A 20,777-nucleotide genomic window follows, 5' to 3' on the forward strand; every position below is an offset into this window, starting at 1 on the left:
AAACAGGCAAAATAGCAATTATTTTGAAAAAAAAAAATGAATAAAATCTATTTTTGAATGTACTGTCAAGTTGAAATTTTTGAGCCCTGCAAAATGATAGCAAAATCAGAAAAATTCATTGGATAGTTTGAACGTGAATGCGATTTTTCTTTTCCAGCACTTTAAATCTTCCAAAAAATTGCAACATAAAGAGTGGTAGCTTGAATTAAGTCAATTTTTTGTCAACTTTAGACTTCGACTTACTATAACTTTTGAAACAGAATCGAGGACCCGGACATTTTATGGCCTCATTTTGTGCAGAATTTTATCAGCTTTTCGATGATATAAAATTTTTGCAAATCCTCAAAATTTTTCATCTGGCAAATGGCAGTTTAACGAGCTGAAAAAGGTGATTTTGGGCTACTTTGAACTTTGATGCCCCAGAACTTTAAACTTGATCAAAGACTGCGACATTTTATGGCATCATTTTGTGCAGAATTTACATTTAATCATATTTCCATTTATATACATATAATTTTTCCTCAATGAACTTTCAGCTTGTAAATCGCAATCTTCACCCTGACGAAATGAAGAATTTTGAAGAGTTTGAAAAATTTTGAAAATTGATACTCTGGAATAGTAAAATCACATTTACAAACAAACTACCCGAGTACCCGATGAATTTTTCAGATTTTGGTATCATTTTGTAGGGCTAAAAAATTTCAACTGGGTTGTACTTTCAAAAATTGATTTTATTCATTTTTTTTTCAAAATAAATGCTATTTTGCCTGTTTTTATACTTTTTCATCTCATTAAAATGCCACTTACTAGATGAAAAATTTTGAGGATTTCAAAAAATTTTATATCACTGGAAAACTGATGAAATTCTGCACAAAATGACGCCATAAAATGTCGGGGTCCTCGATCTGTTTCGAAAGTTCTGACTCTGAGGTGTCAAAGTTCAAAATAGCCCAAAATCACCGTTTTCATCTCGAAAATTTGCAAATTTCTAGATGAAAAATTTCGGGGATTTGCAAAAATTTTATATCGCTGGAAAGAGGATAAAAAATGCTATAAAATGGTATAAACAAAAGGTGGGATCTTCGAGATCATTTTCGAGAAAAAATTGTTTAATTCATCTCATTCTCAATCTCAGGAAACTTTTTTCTCTCAAAACTAGGCAGTTTTTCACGTTTTTAAGCAAGATCGCTTTCGAGGATGTTGAAAAAAGTTATACCACTGCCCCACTGGAAAGAAGATAAAAATAGCTTTGATTTTGGCATAAAAAAATTGAAGGGCTCTCCGAGATGGTTTTCGAGGAAAAGGAAAACACAAATCTATTTCTGAGTCTACCTGGGTGGTCCACCTTCTCCTAAGCAGTTTTCAGTACGATTTTCATTGTTTTGAGCGAGTTGGCGTTCGAGCATTTTGAAAAAAATTATACCACTGGAAAGACGATAAAAAATGCATTAAAATGGTATAATAAAATTGTAGGCTCCTCGAGATGGATTTCGAGTAAAACTGAAATCTATTGTCAGTCTACCTATGGTCCACCGGATTGGTGACATTTTTCTCCTAAGCAGTTTTCACTTTTCAGCACGAATTTCTTTGTTGTTTGCGAGTTCGCGTTTTAGGATTTTGAAAAAAATTATTTCGGTGGAAAGAGGATAAAAATTGCTATAATATGGTACAAAAAAATTGTGGGCTGCTCGAGGTGAATTTTGAGAAAAAAACAGGGATCGCGGAGGGAGGGGGTCAGTGCCTCCGCCTCCAGCTCCGGCTCTTGAATTTGTAAAAAATTTACCTCCAGCTCCGGCTCCAGCTCCAAGGATTTTTTGTAAGTGCCTCCGGCTCCGGCTCCACCCTCCATATTTTTTCAATCCCTCCGGGAGGCCCTCCGGAGGCCCTCCAGGAGGTAGCTGTTTGAGGGGGGCCTCCTTACAATAAAAATGAATTTTTCAAACCTTGATAAGTGCCTAAATGGGCCCTCCACACAATAAAAATGAGTTTTGTAAACTTGAATAAGTATCAAAATAATTATGTCATAAATGTCACACTTTATCATTAAAAAATATTGAAATTTATAGAATTTATCAGTAAATAAATACAAAAAAATGACTGAATTCAATCGGAGCTCGGAGGGTACCTTTTCAAGTACCTCCGGCTCCAGCTCCGGCTCGGGGTTTTTTTTGTAAGTGCCTCCGCCTCCACCTCCGGCTCCAGCAGAAAAATTTCAAGTACCTCTTGCTCCGGCTCCTGCTCCCGGAGCAAGGCAAAAAAAGGGTACCCTCCGGGGGCCTCCGGGCCTCCACCTCCGCTCCGCTCCGCGATCCCTGGAAAAAAATGAAAAAATTGTTTAATTGTTAATTCATCTAAACCACTTTTTTTTCTCAAAAGTACACAGTTTTTCACGTTTTTAAGCAATATCCCGTTTGAGGATTTCGAAAAAAATTATACCGTTGAAAAGAGGATAAAAATTGCTTTAAAATGGTTGGTATAAAAAAATTGTGGGCTCCTCGAGATGGTTTGGTTTTCGAGTAAAAGTAAAACTCAAATTTCTGCAATTCTCTATTTGAATAAATTGTTTTGCCAAAGTCCCCTGTCCTGCTCCTGCATATTGTTACCAAGTGCAGGAGAGTTCGTTGAAAGTATTGCAATTAAGTTCTTAGAAGATTAAGAATGCATTATTCTTGAATAGTAAGTTGCGAAACGTTTTATTTCAAATTCAAAGGGAAAAAAAAGTCTAACTTCTAAAACTTCTTGAAATTATTCGGCACCTCCTCGCGAAATAATGTGCTGAAAGAAATACAAATAGTAACCGTGTTGCGACGGACTTTGGTTTTTGTTGTGTCCGGTCTGTAATTTTACGTCTGTGAGTTCGTTTGTTTTTGTTTTTATTATTTTTTTTCAATTTTTTTTTGTCGATTTTCAAATAAATAAATCAAAAATAACTGGCGACTAGGTACAGTATAATTTGGAGGATGTTTTTTTCGGAAGTCTTCGGAAATGCTTCGGAAGGATTCGTATGACTTGGAGTTTTTCATCTTCTGTATATGTACTTATACGTTATTACGTATTTCTTGATCTTGATTCTTGCCTAATAACATGTAGGTATTTTGGATTTAGAATTTTGATTTGAAATTTGAGTCGATCGACTTGTTCTTGTTCTTAGCAGCAAAAAAAATATGATGAGTGAATGTTTTCGTTTTTAATAATGTTGTAATTATTTGGTATCGTATACATGCACATTACATACATAGAGTATCATTTTTATTTTCAACGCCAAAAGAAAAAATAAATTACCACCTACTCCATTGAAAAGGAGAAAGGAAAGGACCAATGTAAAATACATATACTGTACCTACATAGTACATAGGTACTCTTATTAAGTTATTAATTAACATCAACTCTCAAGCTTCAACGTGGGTTCAACTATAATACCTCATAGGTGCCCTAGTTCTTACCATCATGATTATCAAAATACAACGTTAAAAGATGTGAAGATTTACGATTTTCATTTTTCAATTTTTATTCCCACATTTTTGGATTTTAATTTTTCAACGCTGTTCGCTGGGCAACGTAATTGACTGAAATGGCGCACCAAAAAATCTTTACATTTAAAACATAAACAATGAACATTTTTGATTTTTCATATTTCATTTCCATTTCCATTTAATTTCATCATTCATGACGAGTTGAAAGACGAGATTAAAACTGCATAATTAGGTGAAATGCTGAAACCAGGCGAAAATGAAAAAACTCCAAGTCATACGAATCCTTCCGAAGCATTTCCGAACAGAGTATTGCAGCCGAATTTTTGGGCTTCGGCTTTTAGCTAAAACTAGTGACCTTCAAAAATAAAGATTCAGCTTTCAGCTATTGCCTAGCTTAAAAATTGAGCTAGCTAACGGCTATTATTTGGCTAGCTAAAAGCTAACCAAATTTAAAAACAATATACCCCTCTATGAGCATTAAAATTTCACACTGAGCCCGAAAATAGATTTGAAAATGACATCAGATTCATTGTTTAACAAAAATTTGGGAAAAACAACATAAACAACAAAAAAATCTTATTGTTATTACATGTGAAAAATTGGAAAAATGAAAATTTTAAAAGCAAAATTGCTCCAGATTTATTAGAATTTCACATGAAATTATCACAAATGAAGGGAGTGGGAAAAGCAGTAAAATAGCTGAATTTTTTTAGCTATTGGCTATTTAGTCCTAACAAATTTCAGCTTCAGATAGCTATTTTTTTCTAGCTTTTTGAAGGAAAATTCGGCTAAAATTCGGCTTTCGGCTTTCGGATTCAGCTAGCTGCAATACTCTGTTTCCGAAGACTTCTGAAAAAACATCCTCCAAATTATACTGTACCTAGTCGCCAGTCAAAAATAATCATCTTTTATTTTATTTTCTTCGAAAAAATATGTAAAAATAATCGAAAATGATCTTCGTAACTTCGTTTGACCTTCGAACTTATGAAGAACTACAATGTTGAGCAAGATACTTGATGTACAAAGGTCCAAGTAACGTACAAGTTCCATCGTAGCTCTGCCGAATCTCTTTCATTTCTCATTTCTAATCTGTCTCCTACGAAAGTTCACCGGATTTTTCATCATCCTTTGAATTTAGGATGTTTCATCACTTTTCGCGGATATATTTCATCAGCCTGGTAAAGTGTCGTTCATTTCATAATATTGCGTATTGAAGTAACATTATTGCTGATTGTGGTGCTCGGTTTTCAGAAGTAGTTCATCGTCTCAGATTCATTTCGTATTATAGCTTGCTGAAGTTACAGTATTGTCGATTAAAGTGTTCGGTTCTTCATCTAGTGAAGTGGTGTTCGAAGTTCGAAGACAAATTCGTCTCGGTTCGTGTCAATTTGAAGGAAACGCGATGGAAATCCTGTGTTTCGACGCGAGCGGTTCCACCGGTTTCACTTATTCCGATTTCGAAAATCAATATTGGAATACGATAGAAGACCTCAGCAAATCGAATCAATTCGACGCTCTGCTATCTTGGAGTAACGATTGTCGACGTGTAAGCAATGTTCTGGAGAGTAGAGCTTCCGGGGGAACTAACCCAACTTCATTTATAGATTACATTTTACGCGAGTTCAATAAAGATTTCATCGAAGAAAAGTTCGGTTCAGATGCTGGACTGGTATTACAAGTAACTACCGATGGACAGATTAATGACTATCAGATCAAAGATTGCGCAGATTATTTACGTAAACCCAACTTTCCTCGTTTGAAAAAGATCACCATTCATTACATAGGTCCCGAATCCAGCATGAATTTCGGATTAAACGCTATTTTCGGATCGGTAGCAGATCTCAGCTTTACCATAAACGATATCCATGCAGCGAAACCGGTTCCATCGGCCGAAGAGTTGGAAAATTACGAAGATATTTTCTCCTCGGAATTCTTGTCGTTTCTCTGCTCACGTGTGACTGATTTGAAATCATCGAATTTCGAAGCATTCGATCGTCTACGAAGGACTCTCATCGCTAGACTCGATAAGCAACATTCCAACTTGAATAAACCTATATCTCCTAAAGAATACTTCGACCAGAAAGACGCTGCTGGGTTGGAGAACGCCATTAAAGAGAAACTTTTCGCCACCGATCATACCGAGTTCCAGAACTGGAAGAATAAGATTCTGAGCTGTTTCGATAAAGTTTCCAATATCTCGTTGGCTGATTGTCGAGCTCGAGGTGATCTAAACAGCACAGTTCTCACCGAACCCGATGTCGTCGACGATTACGAAAGCGAAGACGTGCTCGTCGAAGATAGCATTACCTTCGTGAACATCAACGAAGGTAAAGTCTGCATTTTGCTGAAATTCGACCAACCAGCTTTATTCGAACCGGATTCCAAATACGTTCGGAATCCATTACTCGTATTCCAAGATGAAGATATTCGCTCCAAGCTGATAAAACGATTCGAACTGCATCCTTTATCAATCAGCACCGTCAAACAGCTGGTCAAAGGTAACACGATCGTGTCTCCTTTTACTCGAGATATCTGTCGAGCGTTCATATTAGGTCCTGCTAATACGAACGAGATTAATTTCAATTCAGCTGCTTTGATTTCGTTGTTCAAAAGCGAGAAACAAGATAAAATTTACGGCGACAAAGCGCTCTGGCAATTGGTAATACTGTATTTGCTGAAAACCCACATAGATTCGACCGTGAAAAGAAACGAGAGCGTTACTTGGCCTCGTGACGAACTCCTTCCTTTAGTCAACGTCATCCTCAGAGAGTTCATTCTGAACGAGAAACTACTTTACCATCTTACTCTGCATATAAAAATCCAGCTTCCGGTAGCACGAGTCCCATTATACGTAACATTATGGTATATTATCGCAGTAGCTCCGAACTTCTGTGCTAATAATTCTCGTAATATCCTTCGGTATCCAGGAGCTTCTATTTTGCTGAATTTATTCGAAGACGCTAACCTAACCGATGTAATTCCCCTCGACGAAGAAAGCCGAATAAAATTACACTTCAGGATGAAACTATGGAAGCTATGGAGTGACATTCTGGGACGTAAGAACGACATCGACCTCGAATTAACCTTCAGAGCAGCCTATCAAAATTACTGCATCGTTCAAAATAAAATAGTCCTCCTATCCGGTGCTCGACCAGATGAATTACCACCTCCTGAGATCGTATCCGGCATACCAGCTGCGATTGTGCAAAATATGTGGACTTCGTTGAGCCACCAATCCAAACGTACGGATGCGATTAACGAAAACGTCGATTCGTTGAAACCACCAAAAATAATTTTTGCACCTCATCACGATGATGGTGAATCAGAGGAAGTGTATCATATGCGAATTGACCCGAACACTTTACGTTGCACTGAGATCTGCCCTGTGACCGGAAAACCCTCGATGGAGTGTGCTGGTCCTTTCGATTTCAGATCCGAATCTTACGCCAGGATATTCTCGCTGTTTTGCGAGCGATACGAAAGGTATCCGGAGAGTTCGGATGAGCTGGTTATTCTGCATAATCGTAAAAGAGCTATCCATAACGTTTCCAGCGCGTTTATCGTTAATTATATGAAACACGTGTTTGAAATTTATCAACCGATTGCTAAAAGTATGACTTGCGAGGAATTCAACGCTAAATATAAGCAGTATGGTGATCTTGTATCGAAAGAGAGGTATAAAAAATAAACGAAATGTCGAGAAAATTCGCTTCATATTGTGTTGATTGAAAGACTGATTGTTGTGATATTTTCTTCGTTTTTTTTTCGTTGTATTTTTATACTTCGTTTTGGTTTATTTTCACTGGTTGTTTCTGATTGTGCACAAATGTTTCTCACGATTATTTTTTCATGATTTTTCATTGGGTTATATTTTTAATATTATTTTAATGAGTTGCAAAGCTCACTTTTCATTTTACATATTTCTATAAACTTTATGTTTTTCCTCCATTTTTATACGTAAATTTTCGCCTGGTGCTGTCGTCAATCAGAAATATAATATCTCTTCATGAACGTTGTTGAACCTTATTTTGCTATGTAATTGGTTTGATTAAAAATTCGTTATAAATTTTATTACTGGTTATTGAGGAGTCGACATTCGTAGAAATGCGAACTTATCGTTCAAATAACAAATCTTCTGTTTTGCTGGTTCATTAAATCATTGCTAATTTATTTATCGTTTCAAAGAACTGCTCGCAAAGCGATGTTTGCAAAATACTCGTGCACGAAAAAATTAATTGATAGAAGCAGAAATCGCAAATATTGTAAACAATTGTTAAGTAGGATGAGGCTTTTTCGTTCGAATATTTCAATTTTCAATTTATCGTTAAATCTGGACACGATTCGATCGGCCACATGACGCCTTTGTATCGAAAATCTCAAAAATCATCACCGAATTTTGAGGCTCTAAATTCTTGGGGAAAAAAACAAATCATTTTGAAAAATCAAATTAAAAAAATATTTTTGATAACATGTCATCTGATGTGACCAGTCGATCACTCGACTCGAGAACAATCACAAATTGACCTTCTTGGAGTCTCTGGAGAGTTTTCAATTTTTTCTAGAAATTTCAAATCGCTCTGGAATGGACTAGAAATGAATTATGGCACCTGTAACCTTAATCGGAGCTTATTGGGCACCCTCTCGAACATTTTCGTTTTGAAAATTCGATTTTTCCATTTTTTCTGAAATTCATTAATAATTGGTAGATAATAATCAGCCAGAGTGACCATTGTCTGGAAGCCCGGGAAAAGTCAGGGAAATTCCGTCGTGTAAAAAAGTAATGGAAACGAATGGAAAATTTTGAAATTTCACACCAAATTCTATAAAAACTTTATTTTATTTCATTTTTTTGTCCTGATTTTTTTTTTTTTTTTTTGCCAAAACATTCAAAAAAAGCAGATTGTTACCTTAGCTGTCGTAAACGTCTGGTTTGGTTTCAAAATTACTGGAAAAAGTCCTGTTTTCGATCGAAATTGTCGAAAAGTCCTTGTACGTAAAAATTATCAAAAAATTCCATTTCCTGTCAGAATTGTCAAAAAATCCAATTTTTGTCAAAATTGCTGAAAAATTTGAGCTTTTTTGCCTCTTCAAGTCCAAAAGTATCAATAATTTTCGCTTTAGCTGCTCAAAAAGTTGTTTTTTTTTTCAAAACTGACAAATAAAAATGCTGGTTTTTTGACAAAACATTCTGGTTTTTTTGCTTTTTATTTTTCAAAAAAAGTCCAATTAGTCCGGCATATGACAATAGGAGTAATTGCACCCCCCCCCGCCGATCCTCCGGGACAACTTTTATCTTAAAGGGGACATCCTAAGGAACATTTTAAAGCAAACTTGCCAAAAATAAAGTTGGCCTTACTTACAAAATGGCGGCCATTTTGATTGACAGGTCAGCCGAAATCGCAGATTTTGGGTTTTAACATAGGACTTGCACAAACTTTTTCAAACTTTACAAAAGGTAGATCGAAAGATCATGCAAACATTTATCACCTGTCAAAATTTCAAGTGCTAAAGTGAATTTTTCGATTTTTGGTGAATTTTTGAAAATTGAATTTAGACTAAAAATGAGCGAAAAAATTAAAATTTTACCAAATTGACCAAGACAGCTAAAATTTGGGATATACCCTATTTTCGACATGCCAAATCGATTGGAAACGGTTTCAACCCGTTTTGAGCGGTTCTGGAGCCTCCAGCAGATTTTTGAAACTCGAAATTCCCACAAAATTCCATCAAATTGGAATTGTAAAGCTCAAATTTATTCTAAAAACTAATTTCAATACGCTACGAAGTACTGCAGGTGAATTTGAAGTCGTTTTGAATCCTCCAGCGACTTTTTGAAAATTCCTGAAGCCTCCAGCAGATTTTTGAAACTTTAAATTTTCACAAAATTTCATCAAATGGAGATGGAAAGCTGAAATTTACTCTACACTCCAATTATAACACCCTCTGAAAACGACTTCAGGTGGGTTCAAGTCATTTCAGGGCCTCCAGTGACTCTTTTGAAAATTACTGGAGCCTCCAGCAGATTTTTGAAAGTTTGAATTTTCACAAAATTTCATCAAATGGAGATGGGAAGCTGAAATTTACTCTACACTCCGATTTTAACACCCGCACCCTCTGAAGACGACTTCAGGTGGGTTCAAGTCATTTTAGGGCCTCCAATGACTCTTTTGAAAATTACTGGAGCCTCCAATAGATTTTTGAAACTTCAAATTTCCCCAACATTAATTTATCAAATAGAGTTGGCAAGCTGAAATTTACTTCGCAGACTACATGGTGGTTTCAAATGATTTTGAAGCTTCCAGATACTTTTAGGAAATTTCAATTTTACAAAAAAACGTCATACAGCCTTTCAAAATTTGCTGGAGGCTCCAAAACGACTTGAAATTCACCAGCAGTCAACTTCGTAGCGTATTGAAATTAGTTTGCAGAATGAATTTCGACTCTCCATCTTAGTTTGATGAAATTTTGGGGAAATATTAAGTTTCAAAAATCTACTGGAGGCTCCAGTAATTTTCAAAAAAGTCGTTGGAGGCTCTAAAATGACTTTAACCCACTTGAAGTCGTCTTCAGAGGGTGTTAAAATTGGAGTGTAGAGTAAATTTCACCTTTCCATCACCATTTGATGAAATTTTGTGAAAATTTAAAGTTTCAAAAATCTGCTGGAGGCTTCAGGATTTTCAAAAAGTCGCTGGAGGATCCAAAACGACTTCAAATTCACCTGCAGTACTTCGTAGCGTATTGAAATTAGTTTTTAGAATAAATTTTAGCTTTACAACTTCAATTTGATGGAATTTTGTGGGAATTTCGAGTTTCAAAAATCTGCTGGAGGCTCCAGAACCGCTCAAAACGGATTGAAACCGTTTCCAATCAATTTGGCATGTCGAAAATAGGGTATATCCCAAATTTCAGCTTTCTTGGTCAATTTGGTAAAATTTTAATTTTTTCCCTCATTTTTGGTCTAAATTCGATTTTCAAAAATTCACCAAAAATCGAAAAATGCACTTTAGCACTTGAAATTTTGACAGGTGATGAATGTTTGCATGATCTTTCGATCTACTTTTGTAAAGTTTGAAAAAGTTTGTGCAAGTCCTATGTTAAAACGCAAAATCTGCGATTTCGGCTGACCTGTCAATCAAACGGCCATTTTGTAAGTAAGGCCAACTTTTTTTTCGGCAAGTTTGCTTTAAAATGTTCCTTAGGATGTCCCCTTTAAGAAAAAAGTTGTCCCGGAGGATTGGCGGGGGGGGGGGGTGGTTGCAATTACTCCAATTGTCATATGCCGGACTAAATGTTCTGCGATAATTGCTGAAAAATTTCTTTTTTCCAAAAATCGCTATAATATGGTCTCAGTTTTTGTAAAAATGATCAAAAAAATTCATTTTTTGCTCAAAATTATCAAAAAGTCTTATTTTTATTCAAAATCGTCAAAAATCTTGTTTTTTGCCAAAATTACCAAAAAAGTGCTGTTTTTGCCAAAAAATTTCAAAAAGTTCTGTTTTCTGTCTAAAATATCTGGTTTTGTGTTCAAGCAAAGACCCCTCGTTTTTGCCAATCCCATTTTTCGCTAAAATAGTCAAATAGTTCTAATTTTTTTGAAAAGGTACGTTTTTCTCAAAATTATGCCTTATAAAAGTCTTGTTATTTGCCACAATTTTTTTCTGGTGTCAATAAAGTTTTGTTTTTGGCCAAAATTTCCAAATTTGTAAAAGCTCTGTTCTTTGTCAAAAATACAATGCTCTTGTTTTTTTGCTTTCATTTATTCAAAAAAAAAAAAAAGACCAATGCTCTACCATAATAATTGGAAACAATTTTCTGAAGAAGTCCCAGTTTTTATAAAAGTTGTCAGAAAGTTTCATTTTCCCCTCAGAATTATCAAAAAAACCTAATGTTTGTCAAACAAGTGAAAAGTGCTGTTTTTTTTGTCAAAATTGCCAAACAGGTCTTGTTGAGTAATCTTTTTTTTTCCAAAATGTCTCATAAAAGTCGTGTTATTTGCTAAAATTGCCAAAAAGTCATTTTTTCTGATGTTAATTAAGTTGTGATTTTTTTCTTCAAAATTATGCTGCTTTGGCTTGTTTTATTTCCACAATCAACTTTTGTAATTTTAGTCTTTTTTCCCCCATTTTTTTCTAGTTCTGAAAGTGGAATAATTTTGACTTCGAAAAATTTCGATTTGAATAAATTTGAAGCCTTGTTTTCGCTTAATTGACCCTTTCTCCTATTTGAGTGTAGTTGATATTTAAAGGATCTTTGTATTAAAAAAATAGAAAATATTCATCATGACAGTCTGATAAGAAGTGACACAGTTTATCGGATTTAGAATAATAATGTTGCACAATTTAAATGATGCAAAAACAGCTTCACATTACGCTAGTGTAGGTAACTAGGTACTCGGAACTTTTTTGAAAATATTATCCCAAATGGGAGTCAAGATTTAAGCCTGATGATGAACACTTGATGTTTGAAAAGCTTTGCACTAATAAATAGCAAAAACTGAGAAGCGAGAGTTATTTTTTCATAACCAAATGGGAGTGCTTATAGATTTTTATCACTATATACCTACCGAGAATCAAATGAGAAATTTAATTGAGCTGTTATTTTAGCAAGCTTTGAGTATAAATATACTGATGATATAATTGTAAATATAACAGATGATATCATTATATTTAACACAAAGGTTTTGAGTGGGTTGGGTTTTCCTTTCTTTCGAAAGCTGTTGGCGAATTTCGACGTATTTTTGATACCTATTATAAAACGAATAATTTCGTAATTATTTAATATCATTCTTTATTGTATTCAATTATAGTAAAAATGGGTTTCCAGAATATTTGGTATTCGCATCCAGGAAAATACGGCCAAGGATCTCGATCTTGGTAAGTTGATTTTGGAATTTTCACAATAGGTGTTGATGATTTTTTATCAGACTTCTTTCCACGTAGAATATTTAGCTTTTCATCTAATTTCATGTGATGTTCCACGTATGTATTATGGGTTAATTTAATGGTATTATATTATATCGTGTAATGTGTATTACAGTCGAGCTTGCGGCAACAAACACGGTATTATCAGAAAGTATGGATTGGACCTCTGCCGACAGTGTTTCAGAGAGTATTCTAGCGATATCGGCTTCAAGAAGGTATTATTTCTCAGATTAATTAATTTATTCGTCCTGTTGAATGATAGATTACTTATTATTGTGTGATTTAGAATGCTCATATTTTAAGTGAAAGTGTTTCGAGTACCTACTAGAGTATTTTTCGTTTGATAAGTAACGAAGATTGAGTTTTTGAGCAAATGGTTCTCTGTGCTTATTGTGCCATGATGCCAGTGGAACTCGTAACTCGTTTCTTGGTTAATTTTATGTACTGGAAAATCATTCATTGTTACACACTATCATGCCTGCACGGGTAACGTGACATTTATCATCTATACTGGGGTAACACTGTCTAATACGAGCTCGTAGATGGGCGAGATGCACATATACGAGCGAGCCAAACGTCGAGTCCTGTTTTCTCTTCCGGAGAGGTTACATGGCTACGGGTTAATGTTGTTTTCGCTTATTTCTTACCAGGGTTAATATAGTTGTACTACGTTTTGTTATTTGAGTCGTTCGTATGCGGAGTGCGTTTACATATGATCTTTGTGTTAATTTTGTTGTCGTACGTGTAAATTGTTATCTAATTACGGACTGATTCGCGTTGTTATTTAGTTTCGGTAAAAAGGTTAATAGAGTTGTCATTCGGGTTAATATAGTTTTCATATTTAATAGGGTTAATTTAGTTTGTGTATACCTTCAATGATTGACATGATAATCACATTGTATACATCAGGTATTATAAATATATTTTGTAGTACTTGCCAATTGTCTTAATTATTTCTAGTGTGCTATACTGGTATAGGTAAGACAATTGGAGTTAACGGACGAGATTAGAGAGTGATTTTGGCTAGTTAGGCTATACTCTGAGATACGGGAGTTGTGCAGTGCAATAAGTATTCCTCGGAGTATTTATTATACTTTGACCAAGTACGTAACGTACGGGAAGTATAATTACAGGCCAAAAACTATACCGTACCTTACGTTACATTTGGCGCCTAACGTCTCTACAGATCTCAGGTGTAAATCTAGAATTTACACCAAGGATTATAGCTTAGAGAGACAACTTGAGCTTTTAGGCTAACAAGTTGTCATAAACCAAAATAGCCCAATAATCTAGACTGTAAACGATTTAGTTAAGTTAGATTATTTAGACATAAAAGGATTACTACATACGCTGATTAGAAATCAACGTAGACAAGTAATTAACACGTTATTATTTCATAAAAGGGAATAAATACGTAAAATAGGCGGCTATAAAGACACTTTAAAGCGCGCCGAATAGCGGACGTGGCACGGAGAAATCCACCGCTACCCCGCCACCACCCTAACGCTAGAAACACGCATACGCGGACAGAGTACCAAGCCGCGGTCGTAAAATCCAGTTTCACGATCGTGCAACGTACAACCGACGTGTGTAACATAAAAGCAAGGGTAAGGTATACGTACCTAACAGAGAACAAAGATTACTTTGTCAAACAGAAGAATAGTACATTTTATACCTACGCGAATACTAAAAGCATTCGCTATTGTGTTCATTGTATCTATACGACTTCTTACCTGACATTCCAACCCTACCTATTACGAGAATGGATCCACAGGACAAAGGCCCTGCAGGGAACACTCGCAGTAGAGATAGAGGAAGGAGTTCTCCCACACAGGATATCGATGATGTCCAGTGGAGAGAACAAAACGTTCTCGAAAACAATATACAGTTAGAAAGTTCTGAAAAGGACAAAACTAACAAAGAAAACCTAGACTTCGAAACAATGTCATTCAATTCGTTGACAAGCAGCAAAGACAAAGACGAGGTGTACGCGTCACCAAGAGTGAATACGCCAAGCACAACGTCGTCCAGGCGCTCAGTAAACAAATTAGAATTGACATTTGAAAGACCATTCAATCCTGAAGACCACCGGAAGTTTTTCAAACCTGATCAATTTTCGACACTATTAACAACCTGGGATTGGCATGAACAATTAGACAAGGAGTTAAAAATGTGTCAAAATCAGACAGAGAAAAGACTTTACCGTGTGAGTCAAGAATCCAAAAAGGCAATCGCGATAGGTCAAAAAACAGCCACTCAACTAGAGGAACATGTTAATGACTATCGCGAATTCCTAACGGAAACGGAACAATGGCAATTACAATTCGAAGATAAGGTTAAAGTTAATGAAAAACAAAACCTAAAGTTACTCACACAAGGCAAGCAAACAATTGAAAAGGTACAAGCTGTAAACAACGATTTACAACAGACCAAAACGAATGTTGCGAACCTAAGTGCAAGAGTAACTGCAGGGGAAAAGTGCAGCGAAAAGCTGAACCAAGATGTGAACACCATAAAGACCATCGTCGGCTCAATGCACGGCAATGTAACTCCTGGTAACACACAGGCATCTTCTCCCTCAATAAGATTAGATCCAGCAGCTGTAAAAGCAGCAGGGATTTACTTCGACGAGGAAAGAAGGCACTTTCCCCATAGGTTTATGGAGAAGTTTGAAGACTACTTCAATCGGGCGTCAGCAGCTGACTGTCTTAGAGGAATTGCCCTACAAGGAGTAATTCTCACAAATGACGCGCAAGACTTCATAGAAGGACTTGACAATGCGGCTACATACCCCGAAATGAAGGAAAAGTTCTTCAACTTCTACTGGTCAAGAGATGCACAGTATGCAGCAATAAATGCATGCAACCACTCTTTTACCCAGTTAAAATCAGAACAAATCTTGGGAGCACGAATCATCAAATGGGCCAAACAATTGAGGCACATCAATTTCATGGCACCAGGTGAAATTCGGTATATACTCATTTCCAAAACGCCGCCACTATATCAAGAGAGACTATTCGCATGTGCGAATATGCAAGAGTTTTGTAAAGCAATCGAAGCCATCCCATGGGGACGGCAAACAGATTATGAAAACATGACTCTATTGCATAGCACTAGCGAAGCTCTCGGAAAGAAATACTGGCAGGCACCGATTGGCCAAGATAATTCCGCCACTCAAAAATCAGGTCTACCACCGTCTCTGATGCAAACAATAGATCAGATGATAAGGCAACAATTTCAATATAACGCCAACCTACGGCAGACTAGAAGTCTACCGCAGACAGGCGATTATACGAAAAAGCCATTTGCTCAAAACAGGCTACAGGATAAGACCAACATCACAAATGTGAACAACGGTCCCCGAACGCCTACGAGCAACGAAGGAAAACCTGATAAAGAGGGCGAGAAAAAGACCTTTGCATCCAACAACGATAAAGAACGTAGGAAACAAAGGTTTAATGTAGATAACAAGGGTAAAATCCACATAAATAAGTTCCAATATAAGGAACCCATGACATTACCGACAAATATGATAGATATAAACAATCCTCATATGCAGTCAGCCATATACGATTGTTGCATTTTAAATGCAAAAATCGACCAAATGCCAAATGCGGATGACCTAGATTTAAACGAAATTGTATCAATAATGAATGAGTTAGACATAGATCCAACATCAGTCATAAAAGATGCAAGTGAACTAACCGCCGAGGAAATCCAAGCTAATAGCTCGGAAAACTCCTCCGGCTAGGTTTTAAAGGGGCACATCCTAGCTCGCACATTGTCCCCATCAAACCGATCTTTAATGACCATATTGCCATAGGCGATGGAGTCATTAATTTTCTGAAACGTGGTGAGATGACAAAAGATGCAGTATTACCCAAATATGTGCAAGATCAGCCAAGCCTGACGGAGATGAATGAGTATCTAAAAGAGGCTACATTCGCTCCAAAAGGAAAGTATATAATGTCCATAGGGCAATTAGAGCTAAACTACTCTAATAAACCCTATAGCGCTATAGAAGCCGAACTGCACAGGGTAATACAAACACTAATGGAAAAGGACCCCGAATATGTTATTTTAATATTTCCGTTGGTAAAACCCAGATTACCACAGGAGAAAGCAGTGTCCTTGAGCCGATACATAGAATACCGGAAAATCTTCTCAAAAATGAGAGAGGATGTAAGAGTATATATGTGGAGGGAACCAGCACTGCTATACCTGCAAACGGAAATATATAAAACAGATGGAGCCGGAGAATACATTAGACCCAAAACGGGACCCAACAATAGTATTCTACCCGCCATAGAAAAATTCCATCTGATAAAAAAAGACGTACCTAGATTCTATCCAGCCATGGCGTCGTATATGGACCTACACACCCTAATCCGACGCAAGCTAATAAATCACGTCTTACATGCCACCAACCACAATAGAGCTATTATAATAGAGGACTCAAAGTCACCTATTAAAAAAGCAACATTGAATGGTGGTAAGTTTAAACTATTTAGAAATATCTCCCCTGACCAGGAGAAAATAACAAAGAAACACGTAATGGATGTCTTAGATGATGAGCCAATGTTGAGATACAAGAAGCTGAAATTGGAGGAAAAGCATCCAACAAATTCCCCGATTAGAGAGGCGACAAGCGAGCTAGAAGCTATCTTAAAGGCCAAGCGACACGTATCTCAGCCAACCACTACAGACGTAATATATCCGCTCGAAGCGCATACATTACCTGTAAACAAGGTTACGTGCCATCATACTACAGGCACCATACGTAAAAGGAAGACAACATCAAACACTGAGTTGTCTATCCAGAAAAGAAACGCAACCAATCCTACATTGCAAGCAAATATGTCACATACGCACAACAATGCAGGGGCAATCGACGCCATAGACAACGCTCATCTAGAAGATAGCGAAATCACGGCAGGTCGGAAGCAACAAATCGTCGATATCGACACAGAAGACCCCACATGTGTTGTGCAAGTACTAATAAATGCAAATAAATACGCATTACAAGTCGATACAGGCGCATTGCCAAATGTGATATCGAAACAAGTACTAATTGACATAATGCGTAATGCACCAGGATGGTACAAATTTCTTAGGTTACGACGCCCAGTGAAACTGAAGATGGCAAACAACCAGTTAGAGGATACAGCTCCCAACATGGTTGAAATCCAACTTCAGATCGGACCTGAAATAGTGCACGTACCATTCTATATAATGGACACACCAGGCCGAACTTTCATTATGGGCAGAGTAACCATAAAATATCTGAAAATGATAATAAACGCAGATGAAGAGGTAGCGGAATGCAAACCTACTTTCTGCAAAAAGTTCACAATACCCTTCATGACGCGAACAGACTTTCAGGATGCAGTAACGGTATTCACTGTACGCACCGAAGGTCGAACGTATGAGCATGAGGTGGTAAACGTGATCAAGAAACACACCAAGTTTCAAAAACTTGACACAACTGCCCTTGAAGAAGCTGAAAAAGCACATAAAATCTTCAAGAAAAACCTCTCAGCTGATCTCGATGAAGCGGTACGATCAGGTACCATTTCAAAGAAGGAGGCAAAACAAGGTTACGAAGAACTGAAAGAGTTCAAGGACATCTTCAGCCTTGGACCAGGTAGATACAAAGGTCAAAGGGTAAAGTTCAACTTTCCACCCGGCGACAATCACCTGAAACCTTGGAGAGGGGCAAAATTCCGACCAACAAAAAAGATAGAGCCAGCACTACGCAAGGCTATCCAGAAAATGTTGGATCAAGGAATCATACGGCCATCCCATTCGCCGTATATCAATACGGTAGTGCCAGTAATAAAAAAGAATGGAGAAATACGGTTATGCTTGGATGCAGACGAACTGAACAAACATCTAATCGACGTATACACAGAACCAAGAGCAATAAAAGAAGTGATTTTTGACAACCCAGGAGATAAATTCTTCTGCACGTTAGATTTCACAGCCGGTTTCTGGCAACTCGTATTAGATACAGCGTCATGCAAATTCACAGCATTCCAAGTATGTGGTCAAGTATATGAATTCACACGATTACCATATGGGTTAAAAATATCGAGCGGTGAATTCGTACACATGATCAACCAAGTCATCGAGGACGAAGAGGGCATATCGAAATTCGTAGACGACATCAAAGTGTCAGGTGCGACATTCCGACAAACCCTCGAACGCCTAAAGATGGTGTTTCTAAAAATCAGAGAAAACGGGTTGAAGTTAAATCCTAACAAAACCCAATTCTTCCGAGACCAAACTGATCACCTTGGATTTGTCATCTCAAAAGATGGCATTGGCAAACAAAGTGATAAGCGAAGGAAAATGGAAGACTTTGAAAAGAAACACACGAAGCGTGGAAAATTCTCAATTTCCAAGAAAAACGATGCATTAGCATTAGTGGGAAATACGGGACTATACCGCGACTTCATTCCCGAATACTCACAAATTGTAAATCCGATATACTTACTCACTAAAGGTGAGGACCAAGTAGAGTGGAAAGAAGAACAGCAACGCGCGTTTGAGAAGTTAAAAGCTGAGTACTACAAGGACTTCAAGCTTAAACCTCCACCAAACGAATGCGACCTGTTCCTCGACACCCAAGTATCGGATGATGCGATGAACGGAGTACTCTTTCACATGAAAGAGGGAGAAAAAAGTATCATCATGTTCATATCCTGCAGTTTTAAAGAACATCAAAAGAAGTTCACACTGTATGATAAAGAAATGATGAGCTTAGTAACGTGTATCCAAAAAATACAACGCTGGATACACGGAAGAGTCATACATGTACGCACAGATCTATATCCAATAGTACAAAAATTCAGAGACTTGGCACAAACGCACCGTAAAGCGGCGGGTTGGATAACCACTCTGAACGGATACGATCTGAAATACGACATGTCAGGCTCAAACAAAGCGTTATATAAGGTTAACGCACCTGAACTGACGATCAATAACATACAAGTGACGCAGTTACCGCCAATCGAAGTGAATTTCATAGAAAACAATATTCCCAAGCTGCAAGACAGATTGAGAGATATTGCAAAATTCCAGGCTACCGATAAATGTAAACACATTATCGAGATCTTGGAGGAAGAAATTCCGGCGAATCATAAAAAGCGTTTAGATATTCAAGCTAAAAAGCGGACAAAATACGTAATCGAGCGGGCAGAAGATGGCTCGAAGCTACTCTTCCGAATCCAGGAAACTGGGGCAAAAGTCCCATTTTTACCGGATGAACTCTTTTACGATACTGTCGAATATCTACACTACGCGTATGGTCATGTAGGAGCAGCGAAGTTGGATATAATCTTCAAAAGATTATATTACCACCCCGCATCTCTTGCCTACATACGAGAGATATGCAACACATGTATCATATGCAAGGTGAATAAAAACTATGCAAACCACAAACTACTTGAATATGCACAAATCGAAGCGTACGCAAGAGGTGATGTGGTTTCAGTAGATTTATATGGCCCTATGCCTCACTTGAACCGGGATGAACCGAAGTACCTCCTTGTGGCAAAGGACGTCTTCACGAATCGTACATGGCTAAGACCTTTAGCCTACACGAAACGGGAAGAAATCGTTCCACAAATGGAGACAATCATCGACGAGATCGAGGATTGTAACGTACGGATCAAAAAACTGATCACGGACAACGGGTCACAATTCATCACTGATGAATGGTATGACCTACTCGAATCAAGGGGCATAAGGGTAGCGCACACGAATGCCTACAATCCACAATCATCCTCCGTAGAACGGACGATGAGGTGTATTGGCGACAAGTTGAGAGTGAAGTTAAATGAGTTTCACGACCCAAACAGATCGCATTTAGACTGGCTAGTACATGTGCAGAAAATCCAAAACGAGTTAAATGGCACGCCGACGTCGTTTGGGTATAAACCGTATGAAGCTTGGGGTATCATCGACAGAATAGCCGAATGCATACCACGAAATGAAATACCGTTTGACTTTAAACACGAGCTGCTAAAACTACGTAAACGGATGGAAAAGAGCGAAGTACCATCAGTAACTCTAACCGAGTGTCTGGAACATGAATTGGACCAAGACGACCTGGTGTATGATACAGATGGATACGTAAGAGTAACGGCTGATGGAGCATGCTCCAAAAACGGCGATGAACAAGCCATTGCCGGCATTGGAATATGCTTCGCACCAGACTCAAAGCTCAACATCGCCATGCGCATAACGGAATCAGAAGGATATGCATTATCTAATAACCTAGCCGAACTTGTAGCGATCCGCACCGCCATGACGGTACTAATCCATAACAAAATCAAGAAGGTTAAATTGCTATCCGACTCCAATTATGCAATAAAGGCTT

At 37.4% G+C, this 20,777-nt stretch overlaps 2 protein-coding genes across 3 annotated transcripts in view; both read left to right on the top strand.

Annotated features, from left to right (window-relative positions):
• Window positions 1-4,356: 4,356 nt before the first annotated feature.
• Window positions 4,357-7,484, top strand: LOC135837608 (uncharacterized). The gene is made up of 2 exons (XM_065352945.1): window positions 4,357-4,651; window positions 4,725-7,484. Exon 2 carries the CDS (start codon window positions 4,876-4,878, stop codon window positions 7,159-7,161), a length of 2,286 nt encoding a protein of 761 aa, XP_065209017.1. The 5' UTR covers window positions 4,357-4,651; window positions 4,725-4,875; the 3' UTR covers window positions 7,162-7,484.
• A 4,663-nt stretch (window positions 7,485-12,147) lies between these two features.
• Window positions 12,148-20,777, top strand: part of LOC135837705 (small ribosomal subunit protein uS14-like) — a 62,711-nt gene continuing 54,081 nt past the window's right edge. For both annotated transcript variants that reach the window (XM_065353075.1, XM_065353082.1), the window contains exons 1-2: window positions 12,148-12,346; window positions 12,510-12,609. In XM_065353075.1, coding sequence (XP_065209147.1) covers window positions 12,285-12,346; window positions 12,510-12,609 — 162 coding nt within the window. In that variant the 5' untranslated portion in view covers window positions 12,148-12,284. The remainder of the gene's footprint in view (window positions 12,347-12,509; window positions 12,610-20,777) is intronic.

This window comes from Planococcus citri, chromosome 1, assembly GCF_950023065.1.
Source record: "Planococcus citri chromosome 1, ihPlaCitr1.1, whole genome shotgun sequence".
NCBI classification, from domain to species: domain Eukaryota; kingdom Metazoa; phylum Arthropoda; class Insecta; order Hemiptera; family Pseudococcidae; genus Planococcus; species Planococcus citri.

What these genes read in the sequence shown, in the direction of transcription:
- LOC135837608 (XM_065352945.1), top strand. Translation starts at nt 4,876, where the DNA reads ATGGAAATCCTGTGTTTCGACGCGAGCGGTTCCACCGGTTTCACTTAT.